The 22018-nt window shown below is 38.2% G+C and overlaps 1 protein-coding gene and 1 pseudogene across 1 annotated transcript in view; one reads left to right on the top strand and one right to left on the bottom strand.

The window, feature by feature from the left end:
• The window catches only part of FRYL (FRY-like), a 208660-nt gene that overhangs the window by 6844 nt on the left and 179798 nt on the right, over window positions 1-22018 (bottom strand). Inside the window, exons 53-59 of the mRNA XM_008580294.1 lie at window positions 21298-21501; window positions 18660-18827; window positions 14167-14414; window positions 11346-11556; window positions 7805-7954; window positions 7023-7121; window positions 584-652 (exon numbers count right to left, since the gene is read on the bottom strand). Of these exons, the coding sequence (XP_008578516.1) occupies window positions 584-652; window positions 7023-7121; window positions 7805-7954; window positions 11346-11556; window positions 14167-14414; window positions 18660-18827; window positions 21298-21501 (1149 nt within the window). The remainder of the gene's footprint in view (window positions 1-583; window positions 653-7022; window positions 7122-7804; window positions 7955-11345; window positions 11557-14166; window positions 14415-18659; window positions 18828-21297; window positions 21502-22018) is intronic.
• LOC103596629 lies at window positions 280-9568 on the top strand (annotated as a pseudogene).

Below are 22018 nucleotides of genomic sequence, written 5' to 3'. Positions count from 1 at the left end.
TATGAAGTTGCACACCCTTTAGAGTAATCTGTAGGTCTTAGGTTATCTCACTTAGTACAATGTATGTGTTATGTATGTGCACCTTTCTCTAAGAAAATATATTGCTATTATTTTTACTGAACTTTGTACAAGAGGAAAAAAATTTTAAATCCAATCAGAATTTCTCCCTTAGAACAGCTAATATGGACATATATCACAATACTCTTAGGTTTGCTTTCCTGACTAGACAATATATCTGTGGAATACTAATGCAGAATAAAATTTATTTTTAAGAGGCAGATGCAACTAAAAGCTGACATGTACTGTCCAGATACCCATCAAGCTTATCTACGGAATGTTATTAAGCTTCACTCACAAACTGGTAGTTCATTTTTATTAAAGTGAATTTTTCATTACTAACCCAATATTTCATTGAACCTAACTTTTACAAAGATTGTTCTGATAACCAAAATGAAAAGTTTTACAAATATTCTTTATTTCCAGGAATATCAAATAAGGAGATTTGAACATATGCATTGTTTCACCAGATATAGAAATATATTTTTATAATATATATATTCAAAAACAAGAATAAAAAACTTACCTGTGCATCTGTGTTTATCCTATATATGTCTTCTTTGGCACCAAATGTCCTCTTACAATTGTCTAACCACTAAAGAAATAACAGTACATTTTAATATAGTAATTGTATAACGCATACTGAAATTGGTAATACTAACAGCCTGTCCTTATAAAACAAAAAACTTAAAAGTTAATTTAAAGTTCTAGCATTGGTTGTAGACACAGACTTTCATCTCCATTTGAACCTAATCATTTATATGGAACAAATGAAAGCAGGATATTATCAATATGATAAGACGCACACACTTGTGGCAGTTTACCAACAAAAACACAATAAACGGTTTTCTATTCCAGGCACCTGTGGTACTCCACTTCAGTAAAGAATATTCTTCATTTGCAGATTTTATTGGAAATCTTCACAACCTATACCTGACCTTTGCCTAATGTATGACAGGGGAAATGGAAGATGTGCTTTCCTTCTAGTCAATTTAATAATGGCAACTTAGAATTAACCAGGTCTGTTTGCTTATCAGAAGTGTTAATTCTCAGAAGACTGGTGTCACTTTTAAATAGTGAAACAGAAATCAAGATCCATGTAAATGTTGTTTTTATTTCTTTTTCATTACTTTCTTTCTTTTTGGACAATAATGCATGTCAAACACATTATATCCAAAGAATATTGAATGTAGAAGCCAAATGCAGCTTTTCTTTATCCAGGAGCTATATTCTTAAAGTTGATAAAAGTACATTTTCTCCACTCAAATAAGATAATAACATTGTGATATAGTAGAAAAGAACACTGGAGTCACAGAATTTCCAAGCTGAGGTAAATGCTAAGAGCCTTCCAGTTAAGCTCCTATGTTTTGACAGTTTGGCATCATTAGTTCTTTTGACTTCCTAGTTCTTTTTCTTGGATGATATCATTAAGTATAATAAAAATAATATATAAAAGAAATCATTAGAACTTTTTTCATTAGGATTTTGAGAAAAACTACTAGCTACATTAAGTAGCTACTCTGAAAATATTTTAGGTTAGACATTAAAAATTCTCAACTGTAGCTTAATGTTCTACATGCAAAGAATTAAAATTAGACATCTCAGTTATTTCTCTTTTTTTTTTTTTCGTGACCGGCAACGGATCGCAACCTTCAGCGTCGTGCCCGTACTGGACCGGGACCGGCAACGGGATCGCAACCCTCGGTGTTGTGCCTGCGGTGTTGTGCCTGCACCTCGCTCAGCCAGTGAGCGGCCGGTCTGTATGTGGGATCCGAACCCTCGGCGGGAGCGCCGCCGCGCTCCCAAGCGGTGCACTGTAGCAGTGCGCCACCGGGCCGGCCCCGACATCTCAGTTATTTCAAAAACAATCTCTTTGACCTTATGGTCCCTTTGTCCTAGTCCCGCAGATTGCACTGGCCCTTAGGCTATTTGCTTGACAGCATCTCTGAAGAAAAACATGTTGTTTTTCTACTGAGATGTGGCCCATGGCAGTCACTGTCAAAAGCTATCAGCAGATTTCTTTATATCAGCAAAATTCAGTTGACATCTACTATGGAATTTGTGCATTAATCTTTATTCGTACAAATGTTAAAATGTTTATACACTTAATTGTCATCACTAATCTGCTTCAGTTTGTCCAAGTATACAATAAATTTGAAAAGAATAATTTGTTATTTAATGGCTTATTCTTACTAAATATAATTTTTTATACTGTATACCTAGTGATACAGCATTTTTTGGAGGGTGCTATTCAATGTAATTATTTCTGACTTTTATTTTATTAAAAGACAAGCCCCAACCATAAAGTCCCATGGCTGCACAGTGGCCTGAAAAGTACAGGTCCACACCTGGCCAGCTGACAGATACAATGCATAGTAGATAGTCTTTATAAAGAAAATCCTCCAGTTTACATCTAATCAGACTTCCTATCCTGATGTTTTCTTTACTCAAGGCTCAAGCAAATGTTAAAATTTACTGGTAAGGTTCCGATTCTGTATATGACAGAGTAACTTGTATAAGACCAATCCTCTCAGGACAAGTATAGAAGCTGAATTCTTTCAGCCAGAACTTGGGGAGTTAGATAAAAGTACTGACGTGAGGCCTATACCCATCCCAGTGTTTACCACAGCGGTATTTGCTTATCCATGACCCTGGGCATAGAAGCTGAACAGAAAGTGGTGGACTAGAGTTTGTGCCCTACAGTTTCACTGGGCTGAGAAAGCAAGGTTATCAAAGGTAATGAGGTATTACGGAGAAAAGGGAACTGCAGAGATGTGAGCCCAACCACCTGTGTGCAGTTTCCTCTTGGGGTAGTTGCTGTTCTCATGCTTATCATGTACAAGAAGAGAGGCTAAGAAACCAAGCAGCAGCATCTGGGATTTTTTTTTTTTTGTCTTTTGTCTTTTTTTCCGTGTCCGGCAACGGATCGCAACCCTCAGTGTTGCCCCCCTACCAGACCGGGGACTGGCAACGGGATTGCAACCCTCGGCGTTGCTCCCGTGCCTCGCTCAGCCAGTGAGCGGGAGCCGGTCTGTATGTGGGATCCGAACCCTCGGGCGGGAGCGCTGCCGCGCTTCCCAAGCGGTGCACTATCCAGTGCGCCACCGGGCCGGCCCAATCTGGGAGACTTTTAAGGTAAGTAGAGATTTCTGGTTTCATGGTGCTGGGGTGACAAAAATGATTCAATTCCTGCTGAGATGGTGGGTCCTGGCTTTCACTTGTGATCCTTAGAAGACTTGAAGAATAATAAAAGAATAATAAAAACTAGAGAAACAATAGAGGAGAAAAACTGAATAGTAAAAAAAAGTACTTGGTTGACAAAAAAGAAGAAAGAAGGAAAAAGGAACAAAGAGGAGACAAAAAATAGTGAAATGGTAGCTCAGGAAGGAATCAGTTTTCACGTTTCTCCCCCATACAAATATTCAATTGATTTAGTGCAATTTATTGAAAAGAACATTATTTTCACATTGCATTGCAAAAGCATCTTTGTTGTAAATTATATGATCATATACTTGTGGGTTTGTTACTGGATTCTTGATTATATTCCATTGGTCTATTTGTCTATTCTTACACTGTCTGAGATTTTTAATAGGTCTTACTGACTACAAATCTAAATCTTCAAACTTTGTTGTGTTGTCCATGGGCAAGTTTAGGAAGACTTTTCTGTAAAGGGCAATAGTAAATATTTTAGGCTTTACAAACTATGTACGTCTCAGTTGCAACTATATAACTGTGAGTTGCAGTGCAAAAAACTGCCATAAACAATATGTAAGCAAATGAGATGACTATGTTCCAACAATAATTTATTTACAAAAACAGGCAGTGGGCCCGATATGACCAGAGGGCTGTAGTTTGCTGACCCGTCTTCAAGAAGATTGTTCTGTTATTAGCTGTTTATATTTCTTTTTTCTTTCTTTTTTTTTTTTTTTGTCTTTTGTCTTTTTCCGTGTCCGGCAACGGATCGCAACCTTCAGTGTTGCCCCCGTACCGGACTGGGGACCGGCAACGGGATTGCAACCCTCGGTGTCGCTCCCGCGCCTCGCTCAGCCAGTGAGCGGGAACCGGTCTGTATGTGGGATCTGAACCCTCGGGTGGGAGCGCCGCCGCGCTTCCCAAGCGGCGCACTTATCCAGTGCGCCACCGGGCCGGCCCTAGCTGTTTATATTTCCATGTACATTTTAGAATTAGCCTGTCCATTTCCATTAATATGCTGTCTAAAATTCTGAATGAAACTGCATTAAATCTACAGATCATTTTGGGGGGAAAATGACATCTTTATAATATTGAGGCTTCTGATTCATCAACATGGTATAATCCTCCATTTATTCAGGTGGTATTTAATTTCTCTCAGTAATATTTGGGGTTTTCTGTATAGAGATCTAGTACATCTTTGGCTAGATTTATTTTTAGGTATTTCATATTTTCTTATTATAACTGGCATCCATTGCTGTAAAACCAACCACCTTAAAACTTAATGGCTTAAAACAGGAGAGGGAAAAAGTATTTGCAATACACATAGCTAATAAAAGACAAATCTATATGTTGGCTGTGAGTTTCTTCTAATTTTGCCTAGGGTCACTCACTAGTCTATAGCCACCTGTTGGCTGGACTGGTGGCTGGAAGTTTCGAGCTGGCCTCACTCATATGCCTGGCTTGCTGGCTATTAGCTGGGAAGCCTCTGTTCTCCTCCACATGGCCTCTCCCCCTCCAGTAGGCTAGAGGGCAAATGCCAGAGTTTATCTCAATTTACACTCTGATTAGCATGATGGCAAAAGCAGAAGCTGCAAAAGGCCTGTTTGGGGCTAGTCATGGAAGTCACACAGCCTTATTTCTAAATTCAATTGGACAGAACAAGTCACAAGGCCATCCCAGACTTAAGGGGTAAGGAGACGGACTGCATCTCTTGATGGGAGAAATAACAAAGTCATGTTGCAAAGGGGTGTGGACACAGAGAGGCACGATTCAGCTCACATTGCAAAGGCATGTGGACACCGAGAGGTAAGAATCATCAGGGCCATTAATAGTCTAGCATAGCTTCTAGGGCAGGCAATGATTTCTGAACACACGAAAAGCATAACCATAATGGTAAAGACTGATAACCTGGACTTAAAATTAAAAATTTCTGTTCATCAAAGATGCTATTAAGATGGTGAAAATATGCACAGAGAGGGAAAAAATATTTGCAATACATATATACAATAAAAGACTGTATTTAGAATAAACAGCTCCTGTAAATCAGTGAGAAAAACACAAATAACCCATTTACGAAAATGGGCAAGGTACTTGAAGGCATAGTTCACAAAATATTGATTGATTGATTGATTGATTGATTGATTGATTGCTTGTCTTTTTTACTGACCGGTAACAGGATCACAACCCTCGGTGTTGCGCCCGTACCGGGGACCGGCAACGGGATCGCAACCCTCGGTGTTGAGCGGGAACCGGTCTCCACATGGGATCCGAACCCTCGGCGGGAGCGCCGCTGCACTCCCAAGCAGCGCACTCTCCAGTGCGCCACCGGGCCGGCCCTCACAAAATATTTAAGTGAAAATATCTTTATGAAAAGGTGCTCAAACATTAGTCATCAGGAAAATGCAGTCATACAATGAGATACTATCACACACCCACCACCATTCATTTAAAATGAATCAAATTTTAAAAACTGGCAATACTAAATGGTGGCAAATATACGAAGCCATGGTAACTCTTCTATACACTTCTGATGGGACTGTAAATCGATACCACCCTATTTTGGAAAACTGCTTGTTAGAATCTACTAAAGTTGAACATATGTATACCCTGTGACCCAGCAATTCCACCCCCTAGATAGTCAACAGATATGTGAACATACATATGCAAAAGACATGTACACAGCAATATTTGTAAGAAGACCAGTTCTTTCCTGATAATTTCCTGATACTGAAAGCTCTTTCCTTTTCCCCAATCTGTCATTATTCTTTCAGTCCAAAGATCACTCTCCCCTTAGAAGAGGAAAAAGCCTTGATATAAGTATTTTGTCATATACTATTTTCTCCCTGAAATAATTCCCCAATCGAAAATTTAATTAATCATCTCCAAAGTCCAAGATCATATCCCAACTCCATGAAGTCTTCCTTAATTCCCCCAAGTGACCTCTCTTTAGAAATCTTCGTATTTGGTCTGCATCAGTTCTCTTTTAGACCTGGAGGATCTTGGGAATTCTCTTTCATTGTTAGTATTTATATGTAACTTAGGTGACATACACTTTTCTTACTGTACAGTATTTGTACTTTATACTACTAACTAGAATATCTAGGGAACAAGACCCATGTTTTACACTTCATTTTTCATGGGCTTTACATGTGATAGATATTTAATACTTACTAATGAAAGACCCATCTATTCTAGAAAAAAAAATGCCTACTGTATGCAGCTTGTGTGAAAGGGAGAAACATTTTTTCTTTGTTTTTCTACCCCTGCCAAATGAAAACATACTGGATTTATTTTCTGGAAACAGAGCTCCTCTGTTTTTCAGTGCTAGATTGGAATTGAAAAAGACATTTCTTAGCAGGTGGTATCTGTAATCTACTACATGCTTGTTTCTCCCTTTGCTTGCCCACGTACACATACACATCACAGAAAAAAGATCGCAACTTTGCCAGAGGTTGGAGATTTTGTAGATCATAATTCTGTAACGCATTCTCAGAGTAATACTGCTTCTATTTCCCCACTTGCAATGTTGACAGCAGCTCACATAGAAGCTTTTTACATGGCTGTTTTCCCAGAGCTCTTAGGCTCTGGGAGGGCCAATTTCTAAAAACCATGATTAGGAATTCACTGGACAGAAAGCTCGAAGGACTCACCGTTCTCAGTAAAACCCTGAGACAAGTGCTAAGAGGTCTTTCTTTCTGTCTGGGCTATTCTGCTGCTGGGTTAACATTTCTATTAAAAGCAACTACTTTTTCATACGGTTAAAAGAGACTGACCTGCTCAGCCGCTTCTCTCTTGGTGTTGTATGTATCCAGGTGTTCTTGCAACTCCAAAACACTAAACTTGAGTGTTTCTAGCAAACCATATGACATCAGCTGTCAGATCAGAAACACATCAATTCAGGTTACCATTTTTGATCATACTCATGAGACTAATAACTTTTGGATCATAGAATGAATATCTGTTAGTTGGTTTTTGGATATTCCCTTACTATAGTCTGTCCCATACTAAGGGCTAACTTTTCACTGAAACAGAGTAGGAGTGCAGTGGGTATGAGGGGGATTGGGAAGAACAAGCACACCTTCCAGTGCTTTCAAAAACTGGCTCAGGGAAGAAATGGCATGTCAGACCAGTATATACCTTAAAGGTATCACCCTTGAAGCTATTTAAACCTCAATTCTTTAAATACCTTAATAATTAATCTGTAAGTGTGCTTGGAAGCGAGTCAGGGGAAGACCAAGGAGCTCTGGGTATTTCATGGGGGTAGATTTAACTGTCTCTTGCCTATTTTAATCCAAGAATCAGAGAAAAAGTACACATCTCCTTAGCTTCCCCATCTAGGTCTGTGGAGGGCAAGGACAGGAGGGGTCAGAGTCAGAAAGAGTCACAAGTCATGCATCTAATATACTGGAATTATACTTTGCCAGATATTTATAATCAGGTTGAAAATATGAATCTTTACACTTTAAAATTCTGAATTACTTTTTCAAAAGACCATTTATTGAATGATGTCATTCAAATTTAGTCTTTAGAATAAGCCCACATATAAAAAACTTACAGTTTCGGCATCCACGAAGACTGTTGGGCATTCTGAACACATCATCATCACTTCCAATGAGCTTTTAAATTTGCTACCAATGCGTTGCAGACTCTCACCAAGAAAGCTGACTGCCTCATTAGTTATTTCTCCAAACTTTCTTTGAATTGTCTGCGGGGAAAACCATATGAAAAAGTTTAGTATTTCATAAGAAGGCTTTTTTTCACCTTTAAGTAAATGATTATAACTTATAATTAGGGCAAACTTTTACAAGTATTGCACTGAAATATGGAATTCTAATAACTTTAATTAAAGTCATAAAAATGGAGAAAGAGCAAAGCTCTGGCCCGGCTTGGGATGGGTGCATTACGGGGACGCTGGGCCGGGGCACTGGGCTGTATAGAGAAGTGAGCGCGCTCGCCTGACCCAGTTCTGCCACGCGAGCTCCTGGGGCCCGCCTGAGGCCTCCGTCTTTCTTTCGTCCCCGCCCGGCCCGACGTCTTGCACTCGGCCAGCTCGCTGCCCCCCAGCCTCTCGTACCCCCGCCCTGTGGCCCCTTCTCCCCCGCCCGCCGCCGGTCTGTGGTGGAAGCAGCCCGAACAAGATCACTCAAGGTGAAGGATAATCTACTAATGCCAGCACTTTGAATGAAAATTTGTTTCTCTGCCACAAACTGAAACTTTTTTCTTTTTTGGTGGGGGAGTTGAAACAATCCTTACTTTGTGGCGTAGCAGCTATGCAGCTTGAAATCCAAGAGCACTAAATTTTATTATTTCATATTTGTACAATAAGCTTCCCAGGAGATGTGTCAACATTTTTGGTCAAGAGCTCGAAAGACTTCTTAAGAAGAAATATGAAGGGCACTGGAATCCCAAAAAGCCATACAAGGGATCAGGGTTTAGATGTATACACGTAGGGGACAAAGTGGACCCCGTGACTGAACAAGCATCCAAAGAGGGTGGTTTGGACATAGATGGTGTTCGTGGCAATCTGCCACAGGACCTCAGTGTTTGAATCGACCCATTTGAAGTTTCCTACCAAATTGGTGAAAAGGGACCAGTGAAGGTGCTTTATGTGGATGATAATAATGAAAACGGATGTGAGTTGGATAAGGAGATAAAAAAAAACAGCTTTAACCCAGAGGCCAAGGTTTCTCTGCCCATAAGTGACCCAGCCTCATCAGTGTCCAGCTCTCCATCGCCTCCCTTGGTCACTCTGCCACTGTAAGCCCCACCTTCATGCCCCGGTCCACTCAGCCTTTAACCTTTACCACTGCCACTTTTGCTGCCACCAAGTTCGGCTCTACCAAAATGAAGAAGAGTGGCCATAGCAACAAGGTTGCACGTACTTCTCCTATCAACCTCGGCTTGAATGTGAATGACCTCTTGAAGCAGAAAGCCATCTGTTCCTCAGTGCACTCTCTGTATGGGCTTGGCCTGGGTAACCAACAACAGCAGCCATCCCAGCCACCACCACCACAGCAGCAACAACAGCAGAAAACCTCTGCTCTTTCTCCTAATGCCAAGGAATTCATTTTTCCTAATATGCAGGGTCAAGGTAGTAGTACCAATGGAATGTTCCCAGGTGACAGCCCCCTTAACCTCAGTCCTCTCCAGTACAGTAATGCCTTTGATGTGTTTGCAGCCTATGGAGGCCTCAATGAGAAGTCTTTTGTAGATGGCTTGAATTTTAGCTTAAATAACATGCAGTATTCTAACCAGCAATTCCAGCCTGTTATGGCTAACTAAAAAAAAAAAAAAAGAAATGTATAGTACAAATAAAAATGCTCAGGCCCAAGGGGGATTTTTTTCACCTCGAGATTTTTTTTTTTTAAGCTTATTATAAGGATACAATCAAGCTTGGTTACAAAAATAAAACATGCATCATTTTTCATTTGCCAACCAAGCACAAAGTTATTTTATACTGACTGTATATTTTAAAGTATACTCTCAGATATGGCCTCTTACAGTATTTAAAGATATAGCAAGGACATGGCTGACTTTTTTTATATAAAAAATTGGCACTAATAAGTGGGTTTATTGGTCTTTTCTAGTTGTATAATTTAATTTAGTACAAAGTTTGTAAAATATCAAAGGATATATATATTGTTTCTACGACATGGTATTGCATTTATATCTTTTTACTATAGTGATCCGAGACAGCAGCAGCTTCATGTTGTATTTTTTTTTTACTGAAATTGTAAAATATCAATCTTAAAAACATCGACTATTCTAAAAATTGTGTACAGGATATTCCTTTAGTGGTGGAATTAAAATGTACGAATATTTGCTTTTTCAAAAAAAATGTATTTTCTGTTAAAGGTTTAAAGATTTTTGCTATATATTATGGAAGAAAATGTAATTGTAAATATTAATTTTGTACCTATATTGTGCAATACTTGAAAAAATGGTATAAAAGTACTTTGAGTCAGTGTCTTACATGTTAAGAGGGACTGAAATAGTTTATATTAAGTTTGTATTAAAATTCTTTAAAATTAAAAAAAAAAATAAAGTCATAAAAATGTATTAAGGGTAATGTTTCAGAATCCAAGAATATTCATTCACATAAAACAATCAGACATTGTCTGACCCACAGTAAGCACTCAATGAATTAGACTATATTATCAGTAGTATAACTGTTACACAAATAGTTAATGTGTTCCTTCATATATATATATGTGTAGCACTATTATGTGGCATTATAATTGATTTAAAAAAAAGCATGACACAGTCTCAGGCATTTTCAACTTACAATATTCCAAGTAGCAATGCAATAAGTAAAGAATTAAATGAATAAACACTCCAGTTAATAAGCATTAAAGAAGTTCCAGAAGGGAGAGACTGCAGGTTGGAGTGGTTAGGAAAGCTTCAGTGAAAACATGTATTTGGATATCTTCCAAGATGGACAAAATTTGCTTAGGTAGAGAGGAGAGGTGTTAGATATCTCAGAGGATAACTTAAATGGCAGCACTTCTCTGTGCCTTAGTTTCATTCTCCACAGAGTGCTAAAAATAGTATCTACATCCTATTGTGGTGTTGTGAGAATACTCAATGTAAAGCATTTAGCATAGTGCCTAGCATGTAGTGAATACTCAATAAATGTTAGCTCAATAAATTATTGTTTTCATTATTACTATTATTATTATTGAAAGCAACCTTAACAGCTAAATATTTTAAGATCTCCACACAGTAATAAAAGTGCCAGTTAGTTGATCACTTAATTATAAACTGATTTATGATATTGCCTGTAAGCTCCTTGAAGGCATGCAATTATTTCTTTGGTATCCCTGATGGTGCCTAGCATGGTACAGAAAATTTATCAGATATTGTTTTTAGGTTTTATTCTAATTGCCTTAAGGGAAATATCTGTACTAGTCATTGTCTAAAGTACCAGTAGTACTACAACATCACAGTGTAAATTTAAGTAATACCACTAGCTTAGAAAAAAAATTTGTTAAAGAAAATCAGTAGAACTATTAAAATTCGAGATATTGATTTTAGAAGAAAAATTGTAACTTTATCACATAAATAATATGAATTTGGAAACCTTAAACCTCACTGACCTGAAACAGCCTCGAAAAAACATGAAAAGTAAACACTGCACAGGATCCATCAGTGTCGGACAACATCTGATTGACGTGGCAGCGCCAGGCTTCTTCATCATCATCACAGGCCACTGGCTGAAAAACTGCTATTATGGCAGAAAGAAATGGTGATGGCAGAGGTGATGTCTGTACTTCTGGAAAACCATCCTGCTCTTCTTCTTCATCTTGACTGTTAACACAAATAGCACAGTAATCATGATACTATCTTGAAAGAAAAGAACAGACTCAATCACTTAAAATAGTTTGATTTAAGTCATTCAACATGGGTTATTTTTATTAATATATACACATTGATTTTTTTTTTACACATTGATTTAGAAAACGTACAACAACCTAAACTTTGTAAGAAAGCATGAATAAGCAAAATTTGTGTTCTTTCTACTTAGCGTCTTTGGAATGAGAACTCTAACTTCAAGTGACTACCTTAAAATAACCCAAGTTCTGGGCTGGCCCGGAGACGCACTCGGTAGAGTGTGGCGCTTGGGAGTGTGGCGGCGCTCCCGCCGAGGGTTGGGATCCCATATAGAGACCGGTCCGCTCACTGGTTGAGCACGGTGCAGGCGCGACACTGAGGGTTGCGATCCCGTTACCAGTCACGAAAAAAGACAAAAAGGAAAAAAAGAAAAATAAAAATAACCCAAGTTCTATAATACGCCTTCGCTATAGATTAAGTTCAGTAACTTCTATGAATAATATAGATTAGAATGCTTTCATTTTAAATGGTTAATTTTGGAAGCTTTCCATTTGAACAGCCCCACACTGATGATGACAACATTCAAAAAGTTTTGATCGTATACTTTTACATCAAGGGCTGTGTTAGATGCTGTATATGGATCATTTTATTCAATCTTCACAACAACTCATTGAGGGTTAGGTTCTATTATTATCTCAGTTTTACAGATGAGGAAACAAAAAGTTCAGTGAGGTTAAACAATGTGCCTAGGTTACTGGTTACGATGTACCAGAGCCAGAATTTGGACCCAGGACTATGGGTCCAAAGGCAATGCTATTAGACATGGCACATACTGCCTGCTAAGCTGTTTCGTGAGCACATACTATGTGCCTTGCAGTATGGCAGATAATAGATTTGACTCAAAAGAAATACAAGACCTGGCCATTTCCTTTGGGGAATTTGTAGTTCAAACAATCAGATAATACACACAAAAATGAAGCAATGAAAAAAGATGAAGATGTGTTTGGGTTAGATGTTCTACAACTCTCGGTCATAAAGATGAGATATTTGAGTCAGACACTCCATAAAGAAATGTGTTACACAAGGTCTTAAAACTGCATGCTTTACATTACAAGACAGCTCTATAAAGTTTTACAGAAATTACGGAGCAATTCATATGAAGGAGAGGGACCTAAGTAAAGATTGGAGAAAATGATCAAAATGAAGCAGACATCTGAAGTGAAAACTTATACCTCAAAAAATTAATTTTAAAAATGTCACAGGGCCGGCCCGGTGGTGCACTGGAGAGTGCGCTGCTTGGGAGCGCAGCGGCACTCCCGCCGAGGGTTCGGATCCCATGTGGAGACCGGTTCCCGCTCACTGGCTGAGCGTGGTGCGGGCGCAACACCAAGGGTTGCGATCCCATTGCCGGTCCCCGGTACGGGCGCGACACCGAGGGTTGCGATCCCGTTACCGGTCAGTAAAAAAGACAAAAAAGGAAAAAAAAAATGTCACTGTGGTGATTAATTTTAACAAAATGTGTCCTGTAAGCTAGAGAAGATATGCCTCTATATTTAATATGGATGCACCATTCTATTTCAGTAGCAATACTTGGCTATCATCCTTTTGGAAAGCCAAATAGCTGAATATCTACCCTAACGTCATTTTGGGCATCCCTGAACTTGTGCATGGTCAGTGATTATTGCATGGGCTACTGTCATATCCAAGTCAGTAATATGAGAAAGGCATGACACTAAGATTTATTGTTAATACGTGAATACACACTTTCAAACAAAAGTAAGCATTCTAGATACATTGAAAGTAAAAAATCTTCCTGGTAAATCTCTATCATCACTTGAAAGATAAAGGCATAATTTTTGTTGTAAGAGTAAACTCTGAAATACTTGATGATGATTAAATATTAATTTTGTACAAAAATAATTATCAAGGAGCTTCAAATTGTTGGATGGGGAATACATACATTGACAGAGTATGTGAAGTTAGATAACTTTATAAAAAACATTATTTTGAGCCACAAATAATTATAAAATTTAAATAGTAGATATAAGATTATATCATAATTCTAATCATTATAGATTTATTTGGTATACACATTTCATAGGAGCCACCAAAATTTCCTTTAAGAATTATATGTAATAATTGATTATTCAATTTAGTTAGCCCATGAGTAGAGAAAAGGTCCTATTTGGGAATTCCTTCTGATAATGAGTTTTGAATGTACAGAGCATAAAAATTTAATAAGTTTTTGGATAGATTTCATTATCATGGAAGTTCATTCCAATATTGATTTTAACAGTTGGCTGGTTGGCATCTGCCAAAATAGGTATTTGGTGTGTTTCTAAATGTACAATGCCACTTACTATGCTTTGAGAATGGTCTGCTTGTTTTTCTTTAAGTGAATATCAATAACAGAAAAAAATACCATCACAGTAAGTCACTTAATTTTTAAAAATGAAGATAGAGAGTATGATTATAGACTAAAACATACAAAGAAATGAAAGTAAACTGGAATAGAGGGGCATTTTGGGGAAGGGATGGGGGAGAAAATATCACTTCATTACCATGTTTATGACGCTATATTCTCACCTAGAGAGTCCAGAAAAATCAGCTTCTTCTTCCTCACATCTTTCATCTAGTTCTTTCAAAGCTAAGGTAACATCCTCTTCACAGATTGACTCGGGGTAGCTTTCAGGAGCTAGAGGCTCTGGCGTTTCAGTTTCTTCTAAATCAAGGATTTCTTGACACACAAGAGAATCTTGCTGCCCTTGAATTAAATATGACCCTTCATCCTCAAAGGTTGTAACATGTTCCTCCTTTAATACTGAACTTGTATCCTAGAAAACAATCATATTTTTGGTAGACTTTAAAAATACTTTTTAAAAAAAGAATTTTATCAACACAATAAATTACTCCTCCATCCATCTAAGTCCTTTTTATTAAGTAGTCTTCATTTACATAGTACAATTTTTAGAGTTTTTGGACTCTGATTATATATAAAAAATTTTAATGGTTATATAGAAACATCAAGGAGTTTGTTTTTCTCTCTTAAGTAACAGGATTGAGGTAACTCAGAAACACAGTATATTAGGGGAACATTAGTCTGGAGTGAGTTAGTTAAGCAGAGAAAGCAGCAAAGTCTGAATCCTTACAGAATAGCATTTAAAAATAATATGGTATTATTTATTAATAATTTCTTAATCATTCCAATAGCTTCTGTTCAATATATTCAATTCTAAGGCTTACATCTGAATTAAAAAAAAAAAAGATTCGGCCATTAATGGGTAAGCATTAGTTAGGGATTTGGAAAGATAATTTATGTGACAGTGCTAGAGAAATTTCTACACCTAGAATTTTCATTGGTATTAATTTTTTCATCTATATCAATTTAAACATACTATATTATTTCAACCCAAACTTCTTAGTTTACTGCCCTCCTCACTTTTCATTAGTTTACACCTGTATTTGTTTATTTGTTCTTGAATAAAAGTTTCAAGATGATGTTTTATCTGTGATTATTATATATATTACACACTGAAATTTTCAAACAACACCTAGACTTCCTGAAGAAAGTGCTTTGGGGCTAATGGAATTAATTCTATTGTTTATATGTAGATTATAAGAGTCAAACTTTCTTGAACCTCACCCTAGTAGACAACAACGTACACACATATCCTTTGTTACAGTTGAAGATTCATTTCCTATAAAGAATAATTTCTTGTCATATATGAATTAAATTCTAAGCTATTATAAATACTATAAGAAACTCTCTGTGAAGCTTTCTCTAATAAATACAAGTGAAGAACTAATCCCTTCTAGAGATCAGAGTGTAATTTGTACATATAAGGGTACCTCAAAAAGTTTGTGGAAAAACAGAATTATAAGAATATGAATCTTTCCATGAACTTTTTGAAGTACCTTGGTATTACAGAGTACAACGACACAGCCAGCTCTAAAGTTTCTGACATGACATGAGATGCTTTAGCCTATTTGTTTTATCTTCCAATATTAGAGTAATTTAAGGGGAAAAAATCAAATAAACATTTTTAGAAATGGATTTATTCCTTTAATTCATAAAATATTTTACCTATTAAAATCAATTATATTCCTTAAGAAGTGCCTCTAAAAATAGTTATGATTCTCTTTCAATATCTTGGTGCTTTTATTTTTACAAGGGGCATTTTGGGTCATTTGACACTATTAGATACACCAGGAAAAAACAAACTAGGCCAATATATCCAACAGATACCATGTTGTATTATTTCCCTTGTGAACAACCAGTCTTTTAGCAATAATTTTAGTATCAGTGTAACTGTTCCTAAATGAAATACTATGGTTTCAAAATATCCCTTTTATTCTCATCCACCATTGTCACAAAGTGTATAACACAGTGATACTGAAGCCCACTAATATAAAAGGGAAAAAATAGTAAATTGAAGTATTTTTCCTTTAGAAAAAAAAAGTATCTCTAGGAACTTTATAGAGCTTGGGAAGTAGGTCCATTAAACATTGCTGGATGAATGAATGCCCCATCTAAAATAACTTCCAATATATGAATTATTTTTAGGAGGTAATTTCCTCACTACAACTATTTAAAAGATTTCCCCTTTTGTTAAACAAAATTAAAATATACAACCATTAACCATACTGCTTTTGTGAAAAAGGTGTTTCTAGTATCAGTCTGTTGTTTTCAATTGCTTCTAATGAGAATTTTTGTTCATCTTTTAACATGCTGTGATCCAAACCAGACAGAGTAGATTAAATTGATAAGTAGGAGCTAACGCTCACTTAACAAACCTCCCAACAACTGAAAGGAATACTGCCTACTTGAAGTACATTTCTAAATTCTGTCAGTTCCCTCCTGCAAGCATTTTTCATATTCATGCACTCTGTCTTGGTTCGGCCCCTCCTTTATCTTGCTAATATTGTTCTAGTTTATCACCTTATCTTAACCTCCTTCAACCCACCACTCTATCACAGACACTTTACAAAAATACAGATGAGACTGCAACCCTCCCTGATGACTGGCACCTAACTACAAGCTCTATGTGGCTGCTACTAGAACCTACTTTGCATCTTCCACAAAAAAGAAAAAAATCTGAGATTTAAAAAAATAAACATAATCAGATCACGTCCTTCCTCTGCTTAAAAACCTCCAGTGGTTACTTGCCGTGTGGTCTGTAAGATCCACCACGAGTGTGCCTTGGCCCATCCCAGCCTCTCTCGTTCACTGTGCTCCAGCCCCACTGGCCAGCTTGCTATTCTTCAGGGATACCAGGGCCTTTTCAACTGCTGCTTCCTCTGCCTGGAACATTCTTCCTCCAAATCTTCAAGAGCGGGCTCCTCCCTTGTCACTTAGGTTTTACCTCAGTGTTACCCTAGCTTTCTCCCTCACCCAAGTCCATATTATTGTTAGATTTTCTTAGTACGAGTAATAAGATGATCCTTTATATTATTTATTATTTATATCTTATTTGTTTTACCTGTTGATTATCTGTCCTTCCTACTAGAATTAAGCTCCATGAAACCAGGAGCCTTTGTCTGTTTCACATGTTGCTGTATGCTCAGTGCCTGGAACAGTGCTCAGCATGTGGTAAAGGCTCAATAAACAGTGGGTAAATGAATGAATGCTCAGATGCCCTGTATTTCCATTTAGATGTCTAGCACAGTGCTTGTCATATAATAGGTATCTCTTGAAAGAATGAAAATCCACACGACTTCCTATTATCTCAAGATAAAGTCTGAGTCTTTAGTAGGGCATGTGGGACCCCTCATATCTTAGACCCTATTCACCTCTCCTACTGCTCCTCCTCTCATTCCCCTTCCCCATTTTATTTTCTAGAAATACTGAATTTCCTGCTGTTATGTGAACATACCATGCTGTTCACCATGGCCATGTTGTTCCACATGGCGCCCCTCTGCCTGGAATGTCCTGGTTGCCAGGAAGCCTGTCTTTTACCCCCATCACCCCCAATGTGTAGCTGATTTCTCTCCTCTGAGTTTTCACAAAGCCTTGAACATAGCTATTATTGAATTTCTCATAATGGAATGTAATTTTTTTTTTCTTAAACCTTCTCTGTCTCCCTTAATAGACAGTGAACTCCCTGAGAACAGGGTCATATTCTATTCTTCTTTCTAGCACCTGGCTGAATGCTTGGCTTCTAGTGAAATCACAATAAATGTTTGCTGAATTGAACGGTCTAAACCATAGCCATCCTAGTATGAACATTTTAAAGATTGCTAATAAGGAAGGCAAAGTGCCTTCATTTCAAAATATGGCGATTTATAGTTACAGAGGGTTCTAATATGTGAAAGAGTCAGCCAACAACGAACATGAGAATTCGTCTTATTAAAATAATAAGATCTAATAACTAGATTAGTGTAGATCAAATAACTATATTAATTTGGTTAAACTGACAAAAATATAATGTTCTCCTAATACTTTATCAAGGTATAAAGCACATATGACAGAGCTACGGCAATTACATTTTTAAAAAGTATCTATAATAATAATAATAATAAAAAAACACTAGGAAAACTAATACTTACTTATTTTTGGTCAGTCATTAGGTTGGAATGTGGCTCCACAGGCCTTCCAAAAAACATAATACTAGTGCTTCCAAAGTCTTTTTAAAAGCTTTCACTTAACCAACTGCTAACACAGCTGGCCTGAGGTTTTGATCCCAATCACAGCACCAATCACATAAACCCAATACAAAGCGAAAAGAGAAGAAAAACACAAAAGCGGTCCTTCCGAGAAAACAGCGTCACAGATGATGCCTGCTATCCCCAGAGAAGCACCTGTACATTGACCTAATCATGTTCTGCAATGCAAAATGCCCATTAAAACCATTCAGGATTATTTTTAACCTGTAGGTCATTTCCTTAATCTATCAACTTTAAAAAAAAAAAAAATTGGATTTGACTATTTCATTTAAAACAACCCAACAGGTTAGAAATACTGGAAACAAATCAAATAATTAGTGTATCAGATGAAAACTCTTTTGAAAGAAAAGCAAGGGATATAACAAGGACTAAAAAGAGCCTGGATTGGCCATGCACCAGCCCCCAATGCTCCCCACCTCAGGCAGCTGGCTGTTAGCACTATCTAGAGAAGCCTCCAAACTTGGGGTCTCATCTCTGATTTGAAGCACTTCTTCTGTTGTGATGTTGATAGTGGAGTCTTGTGACTGCAGAAGTACGTCAGGATGGTCTGGCATTGTCTCCTCTGCAGCAGAGTCACTGTTTAACTGAAAGGAGAACGTCAAATGAGGAACTCATTTATGAGTCACTGATGCCCACAAAAGCTACAAGAAACATTCTGTATCATAAAATATTTTGGGGGCTTAGTTGTAAAGAGCTTCTGTGGCTTCCTAAGATTTTCTTTCTTTCCATCCAGGCTACAACAGAATAGGTGGTGTCAATCCAAGCAGCTAACCCCTCAGCAGAACTAAATATGCATTAATATAGGTCAAATTTTACTAAACAAAAACTATCAAAGTAGAAGCGCTCTAGGTAACTATGTTAACCTTGGGCTGAAATTCATATTTTTATGGTAACGTTTTGTGTTTGGTCTGAGTATCTGTGAAGACAGGGGCCCTTTTACCTCCCTGTGGCTTCGGTGCCAAGCATGGAGTGAATTCTCAAGGAGAAGTCTTAACTGGGGACCAGGTATGTGTGCCTGAACTGGCCATTCACTTATTTAGGCAAAAACCAGTACCACACAATTTCAATAAGACACAAAGAATGAGGAAAATAATGTAAAGTTGTTATAATGGTAGTCCATCATTGGTGAGGCTTATTTTCTTTGAAAAGTAGTAGTTATTAATTAGAAAAAAGAAAATATTACACTTCCTCTTAAGCAGGATTATACTTTTTTCTTTCAGAGTCAATATTTAATATAAGAAATATCAAGTTTATGATTTGAAATATATAAAGGCAAAAATTATTTTTTTTTCTATGAAGAGAAAAACAACTTCAAGTTATTTTTACCTCAGTACCACCATGACTACTAGGGTTGACCTTATATGTAGTCAGTCCTGCCCTGGGTCTCACGAGAGCTATCATTTATGAAGCACTTACTATATGCTAGGTGGCTTTCCTCCTCATAAAATTCCCATAAGACAGACACTGTCAAGAGTCCTGTTTTTTTTTTTTTGTCTTTTGTCTTTTTCCATGTCCGGCAACAGATCGCAACCCTCAGCGTTGCCCCCGTACCGGACCAGAGACCGGCAACGGGATTGCAACCCTCAGTGCTGCTCCCGCGCCTCGCTCAGCCAGTGAGCGGGAACCGGTCTGCATGTGGGATCTGAACCCCCGCGCGGGAGCGCCGCCGCACTTCCCAAGCGGCGCACTATCCAGTGCGCCACTGGGCCGGCCCAAGAGTCCTGTTTTAAAGGAAGGTTAGGTAACCTGGTCACAGTTACACAGCAAGGAAAGCCAACTTTCTGTGCCTATGGTTGCACAGTTACACAGAGGCACAGCCACACTTTGTGTAACAGTTTGTGTAACTTTAGCCACAGCTGCAGTGACACAGCCAGCCTCTAGGCCTAGAGTCTGGCTCTAGGGCACTGACTGTGACTCATTCAGCCAGTCACTGCCACCAGTCACTCAACCACTCCTTCACGTGAAAACCGTCCTATGGAGGACCAAGCTTAGGTGGCATGGTTAAGCATGTGGGAACTAGAGACAGATCGCCTGGTTCAAATCCACTTACTAGTTGTGTGTCCTGGGACAAGTCACTTAAAATGCAGAACTGCAATAACCATACATACCTACCTTGTGTGGCTGTGGTGACAGTTACAGTGACCAATACATATAAATACCTTGAATGGAGGCTGGCACATCGTAAACACTCAGTAAGTGATAACTCTTGCTGTTGTTATCAGCAGCAGCTTATCATTTAACACTTAAATAGTGGGAGCGGGGGTGGGGAGGTAGTTGAAAAACATATTGGGGCAACAATGAGATGTCAAAACAGGAGAGATGACAGGAAGCCAACCAAAAACTGACAACTTTGCATCTTATCTTAAGTGCAGCTCAGGCTCTGAACTTTGCCAGCAGACAAGCGTGGAGCAAATGGGTCTAAATGAAAAGAGCCACAGTTTAGTTTAGCATGAAAGAGCCGTGTGCCCACAGCTGATGCCTGGTCTGCACTGGCTGCTTCCTCATCATGTTCCGTGGTGGCCATCCACGTGCCTTCTCTTCCCTCATGCTGCTGTCATCCAGTTCCCACCCTGCTGTCACTGAGCCTTCAGCCTTCCTTGCACCCCATGCCTTTGGGATATGAGCCAGAACTTCCATATAATTGACTTGATCTTGAAAGGTACCAAAGCTGCACTCTGTCCTTCCACACTACACTAACTAGGAAAGAAACTCAGGTGGTGAATTAAATGGTGTCGGTGTTCACACTGGTACTAAAAATATGTCACTCAAGATGAGGGCCTCTGCAAGTGCCCAGAACAGCTCACCGTGACTAGAGAGAACTGAGACAAAATATATCTCAGCTGCTGATGGGCACACAGTATCAACTTTACAGGATGAGGTCTGTCATGAATAACAGAATATTCCGTTGCGAATGCAATTTATATTTTCATTTCAGTGTGTGCATTCTACCCATACTGAAATGAAAATTGGAAAATCAAGAAACAATAACTACTAAACTGGAAGATAAGCAGAAAATGAGACCAACTGTCACTGGAGGAAAAGGTGGCTGAGTACCATCTGTGTGCGTGACAGGATCTGGCTGGCTGTGAGAGCCGCTTCTTCTTCTGAGGACTCATCTGTGTCCTCCTGGTTTGTCAGGTTTAGGCTGGGGGTGCTGCTAGAACACTGGTACTCCTGGAGGGATGGAGTGTCCCCTTTGTCGATACTTTCCAGTGAGCGCCTGCGGACTCCCCAGTTGAAATTGTCCATACTTTCACCCTGGAAAAGAAAAATATGATTTCTAAGACCTCAACATACGTTTATAAATGTAGTAAATGTGATGCACCAGGAAAACATATGCCAAGATGAAAGATACTTAATGCATCATCAAAAGCAGAGTTTCAATCAGCCCTTCAATTTCTTTCAACTTTTAACACATCATTAAGTATTTATATCTAAAGAGATCAAAATTATTTGGTTGATAACCTGTTTTAACCAAAGAATTTTCTTGACTTTCCATCTTGTATTACGGGGGACCAACTAAATCTACTATCTAGGCCATTTCTATTCTAACACACAAACACAAATGAGACCACAAAGAAGACAAATACATCACAGATGACGACAAACAATCCACAACACCAGGCTGCAACTTACCTGCAGCTCCTGGTTAGCAAAAAGGAAAACACACAGAATTAGAAAGAACGAAGACAAACATTTAAATATACGCTACACCTTTGGGGAAAACTCTTTGTGACTTCTCAAAACCAAAGACTGATTCAAGCTCTGGATTACA

This window comes from Galeopterus variegatus, unplaced genomic scaffold, assembly GCF_000696425.1.
Source record: "Galeopterus variegatus unplaced genomic scaffold, G_variegatus-3.0.2 Scaffold2061, whole genome shotgun sequence".
In the NCBI taxonomy this organism is placed as follows: domain Eukaryota; kingdom Metazoa; phylum Chordata; class Mammalia; order Dermoptera; family Cynocephalidae; genus Galeopterus; species Galeopterus variegatus.
This window is presented reverse-complemented; position numbering and strand designations above follow the sequence as displayed.